We start from the raw sequence: 22,141 nt of genomic DNA, 5'->3' as shown, positions 1-22,141 counted from the left end.
TCACTACAGACAAATTAAAAACACTAAGGCTGTGGGCAGATAACATAAAACACACATAGGCTACCTAATTTCTATTTTACGAGCAAATGGGAAAAGACATTAGCTATTCAGTAGTGCATCAGCCATGTATTAAAAGAAAATCCTTTGGGGCACCAGGGTGACTCAGTTGGTTAAGCATCCAACTTTGGCTCAGGTCATGATCTCTTAGTTCAAGAGTTCAAAGCCCCATGTTGTGCTGTGTGCTGACAGCTCAGAGCCTGGAGCCTGCTTCAGATTCTGTGTCTCCTTCTCTCTCTGCCCCTCCCCTACTCACGCTCTCTCTCTCTGAAAAATAAACATAAAAAAAATAAAATAAATAAAAAAAGAAAAAGAAAGCCCTTCAAGACTCAACCTTCTTCAAACAAAATATGTAAAAGCTCAGTCTGGTAAATAACAGTTTACCTATGGATAGGTCACTAAGAATATGCTACCACATATTCTAGCTACTAGAGAAAGCAAGGAACCTAAAGAGAGGGAAATTATTTAGGGAAAGAAGAAGGTATGAAAGACAGCAACTGAAGGGCAAACATTTGCACTGAGGAAGAAAAGGCTCTAAACATGGCATGACAAGCAGTAAAAGAAGTAGATCTGACAAGCATAACCCAGGTCAGAAAGCAAACTAGATTAGACTATTAAAAGACTAAGTTCTTCAAATGGAGGGTTGCTGGAACGGAGGAGAGTGGGGATGCACTAGATGCGTGATGGACATTAAGGAGGGCATTTGTGATGAGCACTGAGTATTGTATGTAAGTGATCAGTCACTAAATTCGACTCATGAAACCATTATTACACTATACATCAACTAACTTGGATTTAAATTTAAAAGAGACCAGGTTCTTGATCTAATTATGAAGTAGGACAGTCTTGGATGCAGATAAAAATGGGAGAGTCACAGATTAAAACCAAAAATCAAGGATATCATCATATTAAAAGAAGACAACAAAAACCACATATGGGAAATTGCAAAAATGATCAAAATATTTTTAAGTTTCTCCAATCAAAAAGTGGAGTCTATTTCTCTACTTACTGAACCTGGGCTGGCCTTGTGACTTGCTTTGACCAAGAAGGCAAAGCATTACATGAGTTCTGAACCTAGTCCTCAAGAGGCCTTGCAAATTCTCCTATTGCTGCTCTTTAAACCCTGCAACCACTATGTAAAATAATCTAGGTGGGATGGTTAATTTTATGCATCAACTTAACTGGACCATGGGGTGCCCAGACATTCGGGGAGACATTCTGGGTTATGTCTGTAAGGGTGATGTGGGATGAAATTAACACGGGTAGAAGTGGCAGACTCAGTAAAGCAGACTGCCCTCCCTAATGTGGGCGGGCCTCACCCAATCAGGTGAAGACCTAAACAGAATAAAGCTGAATATAAGGGAACTTCTGCCTGGCTGTACTGAGCTGGAACATTGGTGTTGTCCTGCCTTTAAACACTTGCTCCTCTTGGGTCTCACGCCTACTGGCTCTCACACTGTACCTTATACTACTGGCTTTTCTGGTTGTCAGGTCTCTGGACCCAGACTTGAACTACACAATAGGTCCTGGGTCTCCACCTTGATGACAGCCAATCTTAGGACCTCTCAGCTCCCATAGTTATGTAAGGCAACTGCTCTGTACATATACATACACAAGTCCTATTTGTTCTGTTCTGTTTTTCTAGAGAACCTAGACCAATACGTTAGGCTTGGTTGATAGTGGATGAGACCCGTATGATCCAGATTCTCCTGTCATCCCTGGAAATAGTGTGCCAACCACCCAAAATGCAAATAAGGCCATCCTAATCCAGAATCCAGCCAACATACCAGCTGACGGAAGACAAATGAAAATATCCAGACATCAGTCAGTCCAGGTGGCCCAAATTAGAACTGAGGAGCCAACCCAGTGAATCATGAGCAAAATAAATGATGGCCATTTGAAGTTACTAATGTTTCAGGGTGGTTCTTAAGCAGCAAAAGCAAACTGATATACCAAGTGTATGCTCATTATTAAAATTAAATATGTGATACAGTTTAGCTAAAATGAGCAAAATCTCAACAAAATTAAATTCCTTACTGTATCATATACCATGTGGGCATTTATACTAGAGGAAGACAGGAAAAGTGGCAAAATTAAATTACAAGGGTTAAGGTTATCAAAGAGGGTAAGGCTGTAGGAAAGGCCAACATCAGGCAAGCAGAATATTGAACTGGTATGATATCGCAGCCTGAGAGGTGGGCGAGAACCAGACGACAGACTATTAAGAGAAAAGGAGTCCAAACTTGGTCATACTTTAAAGGATTTCAGTATGCTTGGAGAGTAAAGATGAAACATGGAATGTGATATTAACTGTACATAAAGTACAGTGGTGATGATGAAAAGATGATGTGCTTGACTAGATAACCAAGTGATTACTTATGCATCAGAATCACCTGGGATTAAAAATCTTGGGACTCACTCTCACACACTGATTCAGTAAGTTTGGAGTCAATTTAAGAATCACATATCCTTAAAATATGTAATGTTTTAATATTAATAAAGGAAAACTTTAATTTTATACCATAATACTTAGTTCCTATTTCTAAAAATCAATCAGCTTCTCCCCTAATTGTAATGCTAAAAGAATTACTCATCTATCTGCATACACACCTATTACTCTTATCTTAATAAAGTGGCTAAATAACACTAAATAACTAAATTCAAAATTGAAGTACCCTATTGGGTATGAGAATACAAGTGAGGTCAGCCTGGCCTACAACCCCAAGTTCTCTTTGATCAAAAAATATAAACTTAGTAACGTGACAATCCCTATGTACAGTCTGATGTTTAAAATTGCTTCTAATAAGTGTTTCTTAACACTTAGCTTTTGGTTTTATCATAATATACAGGTAAGTTAAAAGAATGAACCAAGCATACTTACCTTATTGCTCTGGATGTCGGGATGGGGTGGTGAATCAAAGTTTATTATGGCATGCAGAATATCATGTGTGAGGTTACTAAGGTGCAGTAATGGATTGGCAACTACTGTTTTGGCACTGGCAGTACAAGCAAAGAGGAGGGGTACCGAGGTTTGCTCTGACAGAGGGCTAGGAAATATGGGTTCTGATGTTTCCTTAAAAACAATGGGAAAAAAAAGGTTAATCATCTATTTAAAGTGGTAATTCACTACTTTACTATTTCAGAAATCTCTTGGAAAAACTTCAAAATAATTCAAAATTAAAAGCATAACAGATTACAGAATTAGGACCTGAGGAGGTCAACATTCCACCAATTATAGAGGAAAATGAGGGGACAATACCCTTTTATCCTAAGGAGAAGTTCATCACCTCACAAGGCACTCACGTAAGAATGCAGAGTATGAATGCAGCAGATCACAGGGCTTGACGGAGAATGATCCTGAAACCATTATACACACACTACGCTACAAACTCCTAACACAAAACGGTATTCCTTAAAGCAACCATAATGAAGAAAATCAACAACTTTAGTACTTAAAAACCAAAAGAGCAGTATCAAAAACCATTTCTCATGTGTGTACTATTTCAACTGGCCACTGTGTAACTTACATACCTGCTGAGATTCTTGTAAAAGCAAAATCAACTCCATTCTCACAGATGCAAGACCCCCTCCGTGGGATCCATGAAGTATGCAGTAACTCAGAAACATCCTCAAGAGTGACTGATATTTCAAAAGCCACCGTCTTTTTTCCTGAAAATTTTCTCTCAGTTGTTTCACTTTTGTTTGCTGAAGCAAATCTTCAGAATCTTCATTTAATCCAAATCCATCTCCATTTTCGTCCAGGGCAGACTGTAATTCTTCTCCATCTGAACAATAGTCACAGGTCCTCTGAAGAGCTATTACCTCTCTTTCAAGCCAGTGGTAGAGTTGGTAACGCAATTTTCCACCATCTATTTCATAGCCAGTAGATAAAGTACGAAGTTCTACGGTGAGAATCTTTAAACATGCTCTAAATTTTAACTGAACTGCAATTATGTCTTCTGATGGACTCAAAATATCATTTTCATCTAGTGTGCTGAGAGTGTCTGTATAATTAGAACTTGTTTCATCTACTTTTTTCACCGTTTTTCTCTGTAAAGGTTTCAGTTCTTTCATTGAAATAGGGAGATCATCATTTTCTTCATCGTTATCACTGTCCCATTTTAATTCTAAAGAGTCATCCTGAAATACAACGCTTGGTTGGCTCCAGTCGAAAGAAAGAGTGGAGTTTGTCTGCTTCTCTGAGGAACCCTCTGAAGAAGATCCAAAACCATTCATCACTGACTGTGACCAATCAACAGCAGAAGACTTATCTTCCCTTGCATCCAAGTTCACTGGAGAAGAAGGAGAATAGTCTTTACTAGTATCCAGAAAACTCGATGTTCTACAAAAAGGTTTTGTTTTCTTGATTACTTTTGGCATCTTTGATAATACTTCCAAAGCTAACATAGGACAGCCAGCTTTTAAATGAGCACTGGCAGTAGTAAAAAATAATCTTCTTTCACTTAAATTGATTGTTCCTGCCAGTTCACTTTTTCCCGTTAAACTCATGTGTGTAGACAATACATCAGATGATCCAAAATGACGTCTCAGCAACAGAGGATGCGTTCTTAGATAATTGTAGAAATTAAAAACTGCAGGATTACAGGCTGACATCATGACTTGATCTGAAAGTAAATTAAGTTTATCAGCTAAGAAAAATTCAAGAGTTGTACTGCAGTCCTTTTTCTCTATGGCACCTTTACCCACCTGGTCTTTTGACAGAATTTTACTAAGAGATCACACTCACACATGGCATTGAACAGACAAGAACACGTTTGTCATGAAAGTGTTTTAACATAAAAGGAGAACGGAGGTTATACTGATTTCCGCCTCTTCAGGTAATAATTTAAGATTATTTGAACATCCACTTACACACCCATAGTTCGTATTCTCCTCCTTCCCTCAACATCCCTTCCCAGTCTGCTGTGCTAAATCTTCCTCATCTTCTCTACTTGAGGATGTTAAGAGTATCCTAGAGTTCAGTGCTTGGCTTCTTTTCTGTCTACACTCGCTGAGTGAACTCATACAGTGCCAAGGCTTCAAATACCATCTAGACATTGGTAACTTGCACATCTTTTTCAAGCCCAACTTCATCCTGTACATCTAGACTGCTATATCCAAAGGCCTACATTACATTTCCATTTACATGCAGATACTCTTTCCTCAAGGTCTCTTTATCTAGTGTGCTCTTAGCCTAAACCACTCTTTATCCAGATAGCTACTAGATAACTCACTCAGGTCTCTGTTCAAAGGTCAGCTTATCAGAGAGGGATTCTCTATCTAAAACAACACTCCCCCAAACCTGCTCCTGGTTTTCCTCATACCATTTACCTCAAGCTAAAAATCCAGGAGTTATCCTTGACTCTTACTCCCTTCACATCCAATCCTACCTAGTTTACCTGAAAATTATATTCCAAATCCCACCATTTTTCTGAGCCTCCGCTCTTATTATTCCAGTCCAAGCCACCATTACCTTTTAAAATTTTCTTCTAGAATAGAGAATTTGACTCTAAAAGTATGTGATCATTTATTAATCCCAAATCAAAATACACTTTTGACATGAATATGAGTAGGTATAAAAAAGTGACCGGCAAAGGCCTTTTCTTTTCCCCTTTCATTACAGACAAGTCAGTTTGGAAATCTTTAGCTCAGATGGCCAGGACATTTCAACAACTGAACGTGGCTTTCTCACAATTCTCTCACAGTAAGACTCGTGATATTCCTCATTAAATGATGCTATGTAAAAACCTATCAACTAAAAGCTTTTCCAATTAGTACTTCAAGTGATATGACTGACACCAAGGATACCAGCTATTACAAATAATTCAATTCTACCTATGGAAAAATATTTGAAAAGCATATCCCATCATTTTTATATGATTTGATACAAAGATTCCATTTTATACTAACCTCTAGAAAAGCTTAAGCAAAAGGGATTTCTAAAACAAAAGGAGATCTTAAAAAAAGTAAATTATAAAAAATTCTCTACCTCACTCATCTCATAAAAAACTAATCCTATCACTTGTCAACTTTCTTTAAAGAATGTATTTTTATTATAAAAATTCCGAAACTAATTAACACACAAACTTGCACCTGAGAAAAATGGATTTTCTATCACTACTTTCCTCAAAATTTATATTCAAATGTTGATAATATTTATGTCGAATACACTGATTTTATAAAAACAGAAAATCCAAAGTTCTTGGTTTTCAAAGGATTTTTCTGAAAAAAGGATTTTCCTAAAAAAAAAAAACCAAAAAAAACTGTATATACATAACTCTGTGTCCCCAACTAAATCTTAAAAGTCTTAGACCATGTTTTCAACTTGCTTTGTATTACCCTTAGCACCCAACAGTGTGTTCTGCACCCAGCAAATACTAAAACAACTCTGTATTATTAACATCTTAGAAATGCAGCTTACCATCATCCTCTCTGACTGGTTGCTTTATTAATGTTTCCAGAGCACCACTATAATCTTCCAAAATCCAATATGCCATACTCCGAAGAAAAGGATCATAATGCATACTTATGTTCAATGAATTGAGTTCACTGACAGGAGAATCAATTCCCAAAATTTTTTTACGTAAAATAGATTTATATGTTGCAGATGTATCAAATTCAGACTCATAGAGTCTTGCTATTACAAGAGCCAACTGAATGTCATTCAGTTTCTCAAGACATACCTTCAAAAAGAGAAATACTGGTTATCAATAAGCAGAAGCATCTTTCATTTTAAGATAAACTCGACTGACTCACTAATAACAGATGAAAAAAAAAAGCACTGTTAGTATCTGAAATTTTTAAAAATATTTATTCTTGAGAGAGAGGGAGACAGAGTGTGAGCAGGGGAGGGGCAGAGAAAGAAGGGAGACACAGAACTGGAAACAGGCTCCAGGCTCTGAGCTGTCAGCACAGAGCCTGATGTGGGGCTTGAACTGTGAGATCGTGACCTGAGCTGAAGTCAGACACTTAACCAACTGAGCCACCCAGGCACCCCTAGATGATAGGATTTTTAAAAGTCACTATTAAATATTACTATGTATTTATTAACCTTATGCAATTTCTGCTATTCTTAAATCAAATTAAAAAATAAAAATTTAAGCCTACATAAAAAGCTTAAAAGGCTGACAATGCTTCTTTTCATGTTTATTTACTTTTGGGAGAGAGAGAGACAGAGTGCAAGCAGGGGAGGGGCAGAGAGAGAGGGAGACACAGAATCTGAAGCAGGCTCCAGGCTCTGAGCTGCCAGCACAGAGCCTGACGTCCGAAATCATGTCCCAACACACAAACTGCGAAATCACAACCCAAGCCAAAGTCAGACACTCAACAAACTGAGCCATCCAGGCACCCCAACAATGCTTTTATTAAAAAAGTTTCATCATTACCTCAATTGCATCTCTGAGGCAACCAGCTAAAAGAAAAAATGCTGCAGAATGTTCAAATCTTTGTTTGCCTAACAAAGAAAAGGCATTCTTTAAAGCTGCTTTACGCCATCTCTCATCCTCAAAATTGTGTCCAAAAAACTGTGTCATCTTGGTGTCTTTTTGGGATCTATAAAGAAAAAAAATGTATGAAAATTTTGAAGCACAATGTTTCCACAGTCAGAACCAATTTTATAAAGTTAGCCATTTACAAGTTAAGACTCAAAGGAAACACTTGCCCATGTATGGATTACTATACATCTGCCTGCCCACTGGAGGATTACTGGTGATCAAAACCTAAGGAATTTATCCTGATTCAAAACAATCCTAAAAGATCTAGTCTCTGAGAAAACTGACTGGTGCCCATGATTTTCCCCTCAAAGTTGTATTCATATAGATTCACGTGGAACAGAGTGTGAAATAAATGGTGAACTATTTTTAGTAATCATGTTTATCAAGTCTTGCTGAGAACAAGTGAAAGAGAAAATTCCAAGTGATCCTTGCTCAAGAGTGGGGTCAGGGCCCACAGGAGGAGGGTAGTTTGGAGGGATAGCCTGGTCCATGAATCTATAATAGGGCAGAGGGTAGATGCCTGTTCCAGATTCCACCAATTCGTCTTCTTCCCCACTACAGAGACAAGTCTTTGGTTTAGTTCTTTGTTCCAAAGAAGTACCATGAGAAGTTCTTACAATAAGTAAGAAAATGGTTTCCTGGACTGATAAACCTAAAACCTAAAGTGATATCATCAAGATTTTTCTATTCTGGAAAACACTTGGGCTTCTTTCCTATGAATGTCTCCCTAAACACAAAAGTAACTAAGAATGTACATGAATCACAATTAACAAGAACAACAAATCTTGACTTTATTTCATACACTTGTTCCTTACGAAAAGTTTTCCATTTTGAAGCAGTTTTCTTACCTACCTATATAAGCCCCAAATCACAGCTTTCTTTCTCATTGCAAGGTAAAAAATGGCAGCATCTAAAGGATCATTCTTTCTATAAAAGGCTGCTTTAGCTACCTATAATTAGAAAATGTTGGTCAAAATTTCACGGAAACAATTTTTAAACAAACAAAATAACTTCTCTCACATACCACACCGACACACATTATTTCAATGACCAATGAATTAAGAAAATATGTGCACGAATGCATGGATGTTTATGTATACATACGCACACATATACACGTATTTTACACTTGAACGCATGCATTTTTTATAATTTCAAAAGTAATTCAGGGTGGTGGCCTCCAAAGACACAGAGAGGTGGGAACACATGGACAATGCTCTTCAGTACAAGCTCCTCAGTACTATTTTACTTTTCCAAGATGTATACACATCATTTTGTAAAAATCAGACACATACTAAGTAAATGTATCAACTACAATGGAAGAATTAGAATATAAACATTAAAATCCTGTATTAATGAGATATTTTGAAATATCATGGCTATTTCAAAGCATTTTACTGATTCACTTAAAAAATAGAAACAAGAAAGGGAGTAAGGAATGTTCTTTAAAGCAACACCTAAAATACATTAATTACTTCATTTTTCTACCACAATAAAATACAACTTACCTTTTCTATGCACTTGCGTAAGGTGCGGGTGTTCCGGACCCACCACCCCACGCCCATGGCTCTCAGTTCTGACCAGGTGGGATCATCTTTCTGCATGGCCGGCAGCATGCTCAGCAGTTCCTCCTCTGCTACCGAGTGAAACGCCCAGGCAAAATGACTAGTAGACAGGCCTGAATAAATGTCAAAAATAATGTTCATGGGAAATATAAATATGTTTATATAATGATTATCAGAAATGCGTGTGCCATATCTGTCATAAGGAAGTCTCAACTCTTTATGGGACTCACAGAAGCACAATTAAGACTTTAGGGTTGGAGGAAATAGGTTTTTTCTTTCGTTGTTTCTCCTAACAACTCTATCACTTCACTATTTTTTATAATAAGCACATATTTTCTATGATTAAAACACCTATTTTTAAAAAAGGTAAGAAAAAATGTTTTATGGAAAATGCTATTTTTCTGATTATTTTTGCTCTCTAGCTATTACCCATGATCTTTCCTTAGAAAATGAGAAACATTTAACGTACTATTCTATGCTGGAATGACTGTTATTCACAGCTGATTCTCACTTTCCTTTGGTCAATGTTTGTTTTGTGGATTGAATAACATGGAATTAAAACAGCATCAAGTAGATAGGACACCTCTCTGAAAAGAACTTAACAGGGTAGACTCTGGAATCAGATGATACAATAAACCCAGATCCATCCCTAACTATGTAACTGTGGACAAATTACTTCGACTCCTGATTGCTCAACTGCCTCATTTATAAAATGTGAATAATCACAGCACTACCTTATTACATTGTTGTGAGGATTAAAATACCAGAGTTTAAGCATTTAGAATAGAATCTTAAAGCATTTGAAATATCAGAGTTAAGGCATTTAGAATAAAAACTATTATTACCCCTTATCACCACATTAGTCAGACACTTTTTTATGCACACAGTATCATTTACAATCAGCAATTCTCTTAACCTACTGGCCCCTACATTTGGGGCTTACTGTTCAGCTTCCATTTGGTCTCTTCAGAGAGTTCATTTTCTTTGGTATTTCTGGGTGAAGTACATGCTTAATTATAAGATGTGGCTTTGAACATATATGGACTCAAAATTTTAATCTGATAGCAAATGCCAAGGAATCTGAAATGCCCACTATACTTTCTTTCCTTGGAAAGAAATATAGAAATTAAAAAAAAGAAAAACACCTATGCAGTAAATGGACTGCTATTCTGAACTGTTTTTAGATGTCTATTATCTCTCAACTAAGTTCAGTAATATTTCACAAATAATTAAACGATTAGATTTAGAATTTTAGTACTTTTCCAAAGCTAAATACAAAATGAAGGGAAGGAGGGAGCAGAAAGACAGAAAGAAAGGAAAAGAGAAAGCAAGAGACAGACAGACATCAATAAGAAGAGGCTAACCTCTGTCCCAATAACACTGTTTAACCCTGTAGCTCCAGTAATGCTGGAACCCAGCTGTACCTCTGAACTTCCTGGGCAATAAGCCAAGAAATACCCTGTTTTAAGTTACCTTAAACTTAAGTCAAATATTTCTGTTAATTTAAGGCCTAAGGTATATGAGAGTATCTGAAAGGTTAATGAACTAACATCTGAAATACACATTAATATTAACAGTAGTTTTGGGGTGAGTGAATTTTCCCTTTCTATGTTCTATACTCTTTATGTAAGACAATTAAAAACTATTATTTCTGGAACAAAAATGTTACTCAAATTTTGGGTAGAAAACTGAACTTTGATAAATGTTAAATAGAGCAAAGAAGAAAATCTAAACAAGTTGAAGAGAATAAAACAGTATTAATTGGTCTTAAATGTATGACGCATTTGAAAATGTTAACACAGATTATTTAACTGCCCAATACCCATTTCTTCATTAAGTCTTTCCATCTACCAAAAAAATTCCAGTATTTTAAGCAAAGAAAATTAAATGGAAATAAATATTTTTACAAGTAAGTTAAGGACACTTAAAATGTGTCAAATTTGTCATTGTCATATCTGGGCAAAATGTTCTCAAGCCTCTCTACTTTAACTCTCTTTCCTTTTAATAGATTACTACCAAAATCACCTTGGTGAAGGAGCTGAGCTCGGTAAGCTGGAAGGGAAGTTGTAAGGAACGTATGAAGTCGAACAGCTAAAAGAAATTTTAACCCACATTCATCGAGAGTTTCTCCACCTATGAACAACAAAAACAATAACAAAGTATTTACTTTTTTGTATTTATAAGAAAACAATTTCATGACCAAACTTCAAGTAAATGTTAATAATTCTGGCATGTGGCATATGTCACAGCACCAAATACAGGAACAAAACATTCTGAAACCAACAAAAGTTACCGGTCTAATTATTATCTAATATTTCCTTTGTCTACACAAACAAACATCACAGACCAAAGTAGTACAGTTAGATATTTTGAAAAATATTAAAGGGAATGAATTGACTCGGGGTTAGCGATATTTTTCATAACTCAACCTCCTCCCAACCTCCTCTGATCTGATCTTGTTTAAATTAAAATGTAACTAAATTTTAAAATAGTTTAACCTTCAGTCTGCAATTCCATGTTGATTCAAGCCATAGACCCATCCCAATAATCAACTGCTAACATAGGAAAAAATAGTTACGTATTTTCCTTTCAAACACAGTTCAAGGGGCGCATCCTACTGACCTATGCACAAGGCCAGACTTGTTAATTTCAAATCTTACTGAGATCTGATGGGAATTCTACCTTCCAATTTTTTTTTTTTTTGTAACTCAGATTAAGAAGAAAAAAATGCTCTCTGGGTGAGGAAAAGACCTAATTTTATTATACTTATTTTTGTTATGCTAAGCAGGAGTATACATTACTGCTAATTTTAAAGAACCTCAATATTTTAAAAACCCATTAACAGGGGCACCTGGCTGGCTCACTCGGTTAAGTATCCAATTTATGGGTTTCTGCCCAGGTCAGGATCTCAAGGTCTGTGGGATTGAGCCCCGCGTCAGGCTCCACAATGATAGCATGGAGCATGCTTGGGACTCTCTCCCTCTCTCTCTCTCTCTGCCCCTCAACCTCTCTACATGCATGCAAACTCTCTTTTAAACTTAAAAAAAAAAAAAAAAATTAACAGTGATTACAACAGGAGAAAAAGCAGAAAGCACCTTTTACTTTCAGGTATTTAAAGTGATTATTTAACAAGAAGGTTAACTTTTGCCAAACTCAAAAGGATTCGATTGGATCTTTAACATTATTAAGCAGACATCAGGCAAAAATGACTGGCATAGTGACTCTCTGCATACTCTCTCAAAGTACTATGATTTACGGAAAAATAGTATCTATTAAAGTTAAAACTATCATGAAGGTATAGTAATAATGATTTTAAAAACCGTCCTGGGCATAATTTTTATAAAAATTACTTAAGATTATTTTCTGCATAAGTAAGTAGAACGGTGACCAGCTGTTCTGCCACTCCTGTACCTAGTTTAGTTTTACCTTGGCTTCTGTCTCTGCTTTCTCCGATATCAGTGCTGGTAGTTGCGATTGTGTCTGCTAAGGCCATCAGAGACATCTGCTCCATCCGGCTGAGTCCTGGTAAACTAGAATGAAGTAAGTGGCCAGAGAGAACCTGAGCGTGCTCAGGACCAAAGTAAGTTGGACTGTATTGTGAAAGGTCGATAACCCTGGGCTTTGTGTTTTCTTCATCTGTCTCTAACACATGATTATCAGTCATTAAAGTCGGGATCTGAAAAAGCTCATCATAACTTTCTTTTGACAAGTGGTTTGAGTTGTTTAAAGTACTTTGATTACTAGATTTCTCTAAAGACGCATAACAGCTATCATCATCTGCTGCAAGTAAGGCATATAAAGGAAGCGGAGGGACAGAATCTATTTCTGTATAATCTGTATTTTCACTTTTGTTGAAAGCCTGGGGATCTCTGGTAGTGCTTCCACTAGCACTGATGGTGAGAGATCTAAGGCGACGCTCGTGGTTGGATTCGGCTTCATTCAGAGCCACAACCTCTCCAGCAATGCACTTGACAAGGTGCGACAAGATGGCCTTTGCTCTCCGAACTTTGCCAAGGTCCATGAGTTCTAAAAGCTGCAAAGGATGGTACTGAGGTAAAGTTGGGGAAAGAACATGAGCTGCTTCAAAAAGACCTGAATCTTCTGTGTCTACAGAAGGATCAAAGGCAGTTCTCTTTCCACAGATTTTCTGTGCAAGACTGGTCATGGATCGAGTCAGAGTTTTCTTTGGAGGATGTAATCCAGAACTTGATGAGTTACTCTGTTTTATTAAACTTATTATAGATGGAGTGCTCCCATTGTAGGACTCTGTGACAACGGGTTCTTGTTTAGAAGATGGCTGCCACTGGGAATATACATGCATTTCACAGTCCATGCCTACCACCAGGATGCCATCCCGGACCCATGACAAAGAAACAGGAAAAGGTGGAGAGCCTTCTACTGAAGAAACCAAATCCATACTTCTTAATAGCACAAATTTAGAAAGAGGCACAGCTTTAGTGCCTTCCCAGAGAGGAAATGCGAGGCTTTCCTTACCAGCCTGTTCTTGTACCTTGCCAGCCAGGGGTCCATACATAAAAAGTTTTGATCCAATTCCTACAGTGAGGATATGAGAACCATCCTCTCTGGACATCCAATCTAAGTGAACTAAATGCTTTGTGTTGGATGTGATACTCTCTTTACTGGAGAAATACACCTCTTGCTTATTGTAAGCCACTAAGTTGCTATCAATACTAATGCCAGAATCTAACACTGTATTTAATTCGTCTAAATGAATTGTCTGTTCAAGGACCCAACAGGAACCTCCTGTAGACTCACATTCAAAAATGCTTACATGCATCAAGAAGTCCTGAGAAGACCTACTATTAGATGCAGGCTGCTTATAAGCTACTGCTAACCGATTTGTATGTGCACAGCTAACTTCTACAGGCCTACCAGGGACGGTTATACTACTATTGCTATGAAGTCCATCCTCAATAAGTAACGGCCATTCTTCCCAAATGTATACAAGATCCATTTTTCCATTCTTCAATGTGGCAGATTCTCCATCTGTTACTCTGCATCTCCAGAATCTTACTTTCTCATCCGAGCATGAAGTTGCCAATAAATAAGGAGCACTGCACACAGGATATATGGAAGAAGAACTCAGATGTCCTAAAACAAAAATGATCTATTAACAAAATGTCAAATTGGATAAGTATTTCTGTTTTCATGTACTAAAGGTTTTAGTCTTTGTACGAACTCCTGTTAACAACGTGACAGCCTATATTTAGTTTAAGAGTCAACAAGATCAGTAAAATGCTTTCAGTGACGTCAAAAGGGTATACATAAAGGGCAATATTACCAAAACTGAGAACTGGAAGAGAACTCTGAGGTGGTCTGCTTCAATTCCTACATTTAATAGGTAAGGACCTTTGACCAAATGTATGATGTATCTTACACTAAATCAAACACAAGCTAGAATGACGCAGAGTTAGAAAACCTGAAATCTAATGCTGGTTTCTCAAGCCAGTAGTCTTTTCAACTCTGCTCATTTTATATATTAGTATGCATCTCATTTTAAAGATACCAATATATTTTTAAAACTGTGTCAACATTTCCTGGCTCCTTTTCTTTCATCTTTTTCAATACAATTTTGTAAGCAGCCCATGCTTACTGAAGTACTAGGTGAGCCCTCCGTAACTGATGTCTATGTGACATTACTGATGCTGAGAAGATTCTTAAGTGGGACAAAACATTTGCCATCCTTAATGTAATGACACACTCTTTTAATTTCCTAAACCACTGGCAAACTTCTTTTTCTTCAAGATGGTAGTGACTATTTTAGGTTCCTAGCCACAGGGTCTCTGATGCATCTATTCCACTCTAGGAGTCTAGAGCAAAAGCAGGTATACACAAAAGTAGACAAATACGAGTAGCTATGTTCAATCAAACTTATTTACAAAACAGGTAGGTAGCCCATAGTTTGCTAACCCATGAACTAATTACAACATAGAAATGTTATATAAGATATCTATCATATTTTAAAAGCATTTCAACATAATTTTAATAAAGTTTTTTTTAAGTCCTCATGGAGGATAGCAGTGTTGTGAAAGGACACAATTAGCATTGTCCATTGGTATGTCTGAGCTGAGTAGAGAGTAGCTGACCTTAATAGTTTTGATATTAAAAAAAAAAATTAAGACTAGGAAAAACGCTTTTTCTCTATGCTATTTTTTGCCAAACAAAATGAATTTCTCCTTTTTCCCTAGAACTCCTACTCTTCTGCCAAACTCAAGTTGGGCCAAAGTTAAATAAGAGGGCTGTTTTTAGAAATATTTCTCTTAGATTTCCCATATTATTTTAATTGGAGTTCAGTAGTGAAGATCCAACTATTCTGGCTAAGGGAACAGTTCTTAAAATTGTGTCAATACAAACATCATTCTTTTTCAAACTTTTTCTTTGCATTAATGCTTCTTTCAGTAAAATATACAAAGAAACAAAATTACAAGTTATTAAAACAATGTTAATACCCCAGCTCCTAACTTCACCAATGAGAAAAGTATTTGATAATGGCATGGCAAATTGAAAAGCATTCAAAGTCATCAGTTCAAAAAATGACAGAGAAGTAGAAAAGACCAAATGCACACTGTGACTATGAAACTCAAAGAAGTGCATAATAAAAGGTGATTTTGTCTTGGTTTTCCTGATACCCTAGAATCGTGGTTCTTCATCTATTGTATGAAGTAGAATCACCTGGGACCCTTGTTGAAACAGCCTGTGAGGTGCACCAGCATTTGTGATTCAGTACACCTGGGAGGGTGTAGCCCAAGAATTTTTATTTCTAACAAGTTCCCAGATAATGCTGATGCTGCTGGTCTGGAGATCACATTTTGAGAACCACTGCTCTAGATTAAAGATGATAAATATTACGAGGAACGACCCACTCAAAATCCCTCAGAGCACACAGCTCCAGGCAGCCACGACCAACATTATCAAAGTTGGCAAATAAGGCACAAACTTGTACTATCTCTGCCCTGGAAACGCTCAGTTTTTCTTCATAAAGACATCATGAAAATTTGTTTTGGAAATCACTACTTAATGCTACAACTCGCTGACAAATGTCAGACATCTGAAAACATAATGAGAACCTAAGTTTTCAGTTTAAGGTAAAGAGAGTGTTTCCATTTCTGCTTCCATGTGCATTTAAGAACAGGTAGCTATGCCTCTTTTTAAATACCTTACTGAATATTCATAGATTACAAAGTTTGAGTAGTCTCTTTTTACAAACTTTACAAACCTGCTGATGGCTTAACACTTATTATCTCAACTCCTTCTGGCAAATTCAATTCTTGGCTATAAACCATTTCTGAAGACAGAGTTAACTTGCTGGTACTCTGGAGATTTGCTCTGCAAGCCTGATACTTCTGTGAAAAAGGAGACAGGATCTTCTCTGGAGAAGACGAATAATGTTCTTCTGGTTGCCAAACTGCTTCAGATATTTTTGTATCTACTTTTTCATCTATAAAACATAAGAAAAGAACCAAAAACCAGGGGGAAAGGGGGAATCCCTATAAGTATTAAAATTACTATATTTTATAATCCAAAAGCCTTATAAAAGATTTTAAAACATACTAATATGATTTTTTACAATAAGAAAATGAGAGAATCAGTTTGCTTTTTCAATTAATTGAATAAACTACAGTTACCTTCACTCAATAAGAATAGCTTTAAAAAATATGCAGTGAACTATCTAACCACATATAATTTGTTAATTTAAGCCTAAAGTTCAAAAAAAATTAAAAAGACTCACCTAATGAGACAGGAATGGACTTTAAATGTAAATTCCACATGTGTAACAATGATTGGTTGTCTTGGGTGCACTCTATTACAATTAGGTAGAATTTCTCAGAAAATCCATTAGGTGAGCTGCCTGTTGGTATTAATAATTTTCACCATTAACATGGATAAATGAGACAACTTATTAAATACACCAAGTTAAAATAAGTGAATTAAAAAAAATTAAAACCCTTACCTAAAATTCTACATAGAAAGTAACATTATAGAGTGCAATCAACTTTTTTACCACATGAATTTCTATCAACTTGAAATTTTAACAATTATATGTATGCTATGCTTAAATTTCATCTTTGAATTGACAGGCTTAAAAAATCACATATCACAGTCATCACTGTCACATCATTCACATAGGTTACACTATAATAAGGAAATTTCTGAACAGAGACGATGTGACACATACTTTAAATGAACACATAATGGGGTGCCTGGGTGGCTCAGTCAGTTAAGCATCAGACTTCGGCTCAAGTCATGATCTCACAGTTCCTAGATTCCAGACCTGCCGGGCTCTGTGCTAACAGCTGGGAGCCTGCAGCCTGCTTCAGATTCTGTGTCTCCCTCTCTCTCTGCCCCTCCCCTGCCTGTGCTCTGTCTCACTCTCTCTCAAAATCAAATAAACATTAAAAAAATTTTTTTTAATGAGCACTACTACCATGATTAAAATTGTGTTGCCAAACACAATTCAAAGTAAATAACTTCCATAATGGAATGATCTATTAATGATGTTTATCTAAGAACCAAACCAAAAAAAAGTATTTATTTAATTATTCATCATATTATTTAAGAAAATTTTTCTTGGTCAAAACTCCATGATTTAAGCAGGGCATAAGCTGCTCAAAATAAACCAAAAAACTGCAACTAAAATATAAAATCAGTGACTCATTATTAACTGAAATAAAATGGACCTGGTTTAATGATAAATTTTATCCAAGTCTTCTTGGTTACAAGCTAATCTTCATTATGTACAAAATTATGTAAAGAAAAATTATAGAAACTATTTAAAACCATACAGCATATAAAAATCAGGAAAAAAAACCACACACAAATCATATTGTGTTACAAGACTAAATGAAAAGGTAACTTTGGTAACGTGTTCCAGGTGAGTTAGGCATTTAAAGCACAAGAATTAAGGGGAGGGAAAGGATAAGGGATAATAACTAAAGACAAAAGATCAGAGATCAATCTATTTCTGATAATTTTACTAACAAGAAAGAATGTCCTATTAATGAAAGTATCTGTGAAATATTTCTTCTCTTCTTAACATTATAGCAAAATAAGATGAACATTTTGGGTGTTTTCTAGAAAACTGCAATAATGAAGATAATAGCTTTTGAGTAAAAGTAAGAATTCCCTGAATATTTTAAGAAAAACTAGAAAAAAGACTTAAAGAGAAAAAAAAAAGTTTAAAATTAAAGACTCATAGAAAAGAAAATGCTGGAATAGATTATGATCACAACAAACTCAACCTTAAGCATAAGAGAGTAATTTCTTTTAAAAACCTTAAAGAGATTTGGATCATTACAATATTAATATTATTAATATTTTAATATATGAAAGGAATTATAAAGAACATTTTGTTGATATAAATAACCCTTTATCTTGTACCTGACATCTTTATTTACCAATTTTAGTATCTTTCTATCCTTATATTCAGAACTTACCAAAGCACTGTGTTGTTGCACAGTTCATGAATTCTCAGAGAAAATGACAGACTAAGTGAAAACAGTGGTAAGAAATTAGATATTTGACATAATGGTGCAAAACTCAAAAGAAAAGAAAAATAGAAAAAGGTAGAATTAAGAAATAATGCACAAGAGGAGTAAGACAAATAATCAGGAACAAATATAAAATGAAAATAATATTACTTGAGGCTTAATAATGGACTTTTAAAAGCAACAGGCACAAAAAACCAAAACCAACCAACAAAAAACCTGGAAAACAAAAGCAGCAGGCACAAGCTGTATGTATGGTTCATGTGCAAGGAAAGTCATTTCTGAGTTTGGTTTGGCTCCGTACGTGAAACTGATGACCAAGAAATTTTAGTTTCATTTTGTTCTGTTTTCCTTTATGAAAAGTAACAGTTAATTCTGAGTGTAGGAGTTTAATATAATTTTTTTAAATGTTTAACTTGAAAGTATTAAGACACTTAGTCTTTATAATTTGAAGTTTTAAGCTACTGCTTTAAAATTTTTTGTTTTAATGTTTATTTTTGAGGGAAAGGGGCAGAGAGAGAGGGAGACAGGGAATCCAAAGCAGGCTCTGCGCTTTTTTAATGCAAAGTCCAATGTGGCGCTTGAACTCACCACCATGAGATCATGACCCGAGCCAAAGAAGGACGCTCAACCGACTGAGCCACCCAAGCGCCCCAAAATACTGGTATTTATATGCTAAATAATATCAGAAACCTACATAGGAAAATTTTAAGTTCACATAGATGGTATGAAATACTATATCAACTTATCTTCATTAACTGCTTAATATACTCTAGATAATATTTCTCACTTCATAAAAAAATTATTCTTTACCTGCATCAGACAATATTCTGTCTTTTCCCAGACTTTTCTTCTCGAGGTTATTCAAAATGAAATCTTCTTGAAAAACATGAAGCAGCTGGGTTTTTCTGCCTTGCTGAATGTAAATAAATACCAACATATATAAGTTGACATATGTGTTATTTACCTAATGCTAAGTGGCCAGAAAAATAATACTTACAAGTTTGGTAATGGGATCTAATGCGATAATGCATCCTGGCCTGGCTGTTGACTGCTGACTTACTATGTTAAACACTTCACCAACATATTTCTGTTTAAAAAAAAAAAAAAAGGGATATCTCCTTTATTAAACAATTAAATTAAAAAATAATTAACATGAAATTTCAGGCATAGTAGAGAAATAAGTTCAAGTGGGGCTAAATAAGTCCCTAAGTTGCTCTCATCATAAACATTCTGGGACTTTACCTTACCTAATTATGTTGGAATGAATAAGAATTATGGCTCAGTTGGTACAGAGAAAAACAAAAGCAGTGTGCGGTGACTGCTAGGGGAAAGAATATTTCACATCTATAAATATGAAGGACTGACTTCAATCTCATGGAAATATTCTAAGAATCAATGCTTTTCAGGCATTAATTTAAAAAAATTTTTTTTTTTTACCGTTTATATATTACTGAGAGACCGAGAGAGACAGAGCCTGAGCATGGGAGGGGCAAAGAGAGAGGAAACACAGAATCCGAAGCAGGCTCCAGGCTCTGAGCTGTCAGAACAGAGCCCGGCACGGGGTTCGAACTCATAAACCGCGAGATCATGACCTGAGCTGAAGTTGGACGCTTAACCAACTGAGCCACCCAGGTGTCCCTTCGGGGATTAATTTTGAGGTAAGAAAGATGGAGCTAAAGAAACAAGCTGATATATTATGCCTATATGCTGATTTCTCAAGCTACTTATGTCCTGACTACTCTAGTCAAGGTCACATTGTTAAATTTGATCTTCAACACACTTAATCTATGAGCAGCATTTGATTCTGGTGATCACTCCCTTCTTGAACTGTCTTCACTCGACTTCCACTATACACCACATTTACCCCACTTTCAACAATGGCATGCTCCAGGGTTCAATCCTATCACTTCTCCTTTTCTTCAGTGATCTCATTCAGCTCCATGCTTTTAAATTTATATTCTGACAACTACTCATTTTATATCTTCAGACTGGGCTTCCCTCTAAACTACAGACTAGCTTACTAGGTCTCCTAGGTGTCAAACAGTCATCTCAACATTAACATGTCCAACACCAGGCTCTCAAAAATCCATGCTCTTCAAAATCTGCTACTTATACATTCTTCTCAACTCAAGGTCATTCTATTCTTCCTTGTGCTCACACACAAATGTGGGGCATCATCCTCTTTTGCTCATACAAGCCCGAATCCAGTTCAATCTTGCCTATTTGATGTTCAAACCACATCCAGATTTGTCCAATTCTTTTTTTTAAAATATAATTTCTTGTCAAATTGGTTTCCATACAACACCCAGTGCTCATCCCAACAACTGCCCTCTTCCCTGCCCATCACCCACTTTCACCTCCCCTGCACCCCCCAACAACCCTCAGTTTGTTCTCAGAATTTAAGAGTCTCTTACGGTTTGCCTCCCTCTCTCTCTGTAACTTTATTTTTCCCCCTTCCCCTCCCCCCTGGTCTTCTGTTGAGTTTCTCAGGATCCACATATGAGTGAAAACATATGGTATCTGTCTTTCTTTGCCTGGCTTATTTCACTTAGCATAATACCCTCCAGTTGTTGCAAATGGCCAGATTTCATTCCTTCTCATTGCCAAGTAGTATTCCTTTGTATACATAAACCACATCTTCTTTATCCATTCGTCAGTTGATGGACATTTAGGCTTTTTCCATAATTTGGTTATTGTTGAAAGTGCTGTTATAAACATTGAGGTACATGTGCCCCTATGCATCAGCACTTCTGTATCTTTGGGTAGATTCCTAGCAGTGCTATTGCTGGGTCATAGGGTAGTTCTACTTTTAATTTTTTGAGGAACCTCCACACTGTTAAGATTTGTCCAAATCTTACCATCTTTATCACTACCACTTGCTACCATTACAAGCCCCTTTGAGACTGTCTCTTGGACTACTATAAAGATTCTTGGATTGGCCTTTCTGATTCCACTTCTGCTCCTATGTCTAATCTATACAACAGCAAGAGAAATCCTTTCAAAACCTAAGATCACATCAATCTGTCAATGGTTTCCATGTTCTTCAGATTAAAAGCCAAAGTTACCAAAATGGGCCATACAGCCCATTGTATGATCTGGCCAGGCTGATTTTCCAACTTTATCCCTGACTACGTTCCACCTCACTTACTCAGCTCCAGTCACAATATCCTCCTTGCTGCTCCTGTACATACTAAACATGCTCTGACCTCAGCATCTTTGCACTAGCTGTTCCTCTTCCTAACATACTCTTTCTCTAAATATTCACATAGCTAGCTCCTTCATCTCCATTAGATCCTTTCTCAAACGGTAACTTCTCTGTAAGGCTTATCCTGACCAGCCCCTTATTTGGCATTCTCTACTACTTCTGCGACATGGTTTCTCTCCACAGTATTTATTAATATATTTTTACCTTTTTTCCTATAGCCCTTCACTAGAATGTAAGCTCAGATTTTTGTCTGCTCTCTTCACATCTAAATTCCTAGCATTTAAATAATACCTGAAAAATAGAAGGCCCTCA

The 22,141-nt window shown here is 36.3% G+C and overlaps 1 protein-coding gene across 3 annotated transcripts in view; it reads right to left on the bottom strand.

Annotated features, from left to right (window-relative positions):
- Positions 1–22,141, bottom strand: part of DMXL1 (Dmx like 1) — a 132,766-nt gene that overhangs the window by 59,879 nt on the left and 50,746 nt on the right. For all 3 annotated transcript variants that reach the window (XM_049648429.1, XM_049648427.1, XM_049648428.1), the window contains exons 14-25: positions 19,622–19,711; positions 19,435–19,537; positions 16,866–16,985; positions 16,353–16,574; positions 12,542–14,227; positions 11,141–11,248; positions 9,059–9,228; positions 8,403–8,500; positions 7,443–7,608; positions 6,479–6,740; positions 3,589–4,682; positions 2,939–3,130 (exon numbers count right to left, since the gene is read on the bottom strand). In XM_049648429.1, the coding sequence (XP_049504386.1) occupies positions 2,939–3,130; positions 3,589–4,682; positions 6,479–6,740; positions 7,443–7,608; positions 8,403–8,500; positions 9,059–9,228; positions 11,141–11,248; positions 12,542–14,227; positions 16,353–16,574; positions 16,866–16,985; positions 19,435–19,537; positions 19,622–19,711 (4,311 nt within the window). The remainder of the gene's footprint in view (positions 1–2,938; positions 3,131–3,588; positions 4,683–6,478; positions 6,741–7,442; positions 7,609–8,402; positions 8,501–9,058; positions 9,229–11,140; positions 11,249–12,541; positions 14,228–16,352; positions 16,575–16,865; positions 16,986–19,434; positions 19,538–19,621; positions 19,712–22,141) is intronic.

Source organism: Panthera uncia (assembly GCF_023721935.1).
Source record: "Panthera uncia isolate 11264 chromosome A1 unlocalized genomic scaffold, Puncia_PCG_1.0 HiC_scaffold_17, whole genome shotgun sequence".
NCBI classification, from domain to species: Eukaryota; Metazoa; Chordata; class Mammalia; order Carnivora; family Felidae; genus Panthera; species Panthera uncia.
The sequence above is the reverse complement of the archived record's forward strand: the minus strand, read 5'-3'. Positions and strand labels throughout refer to the sequence as shown.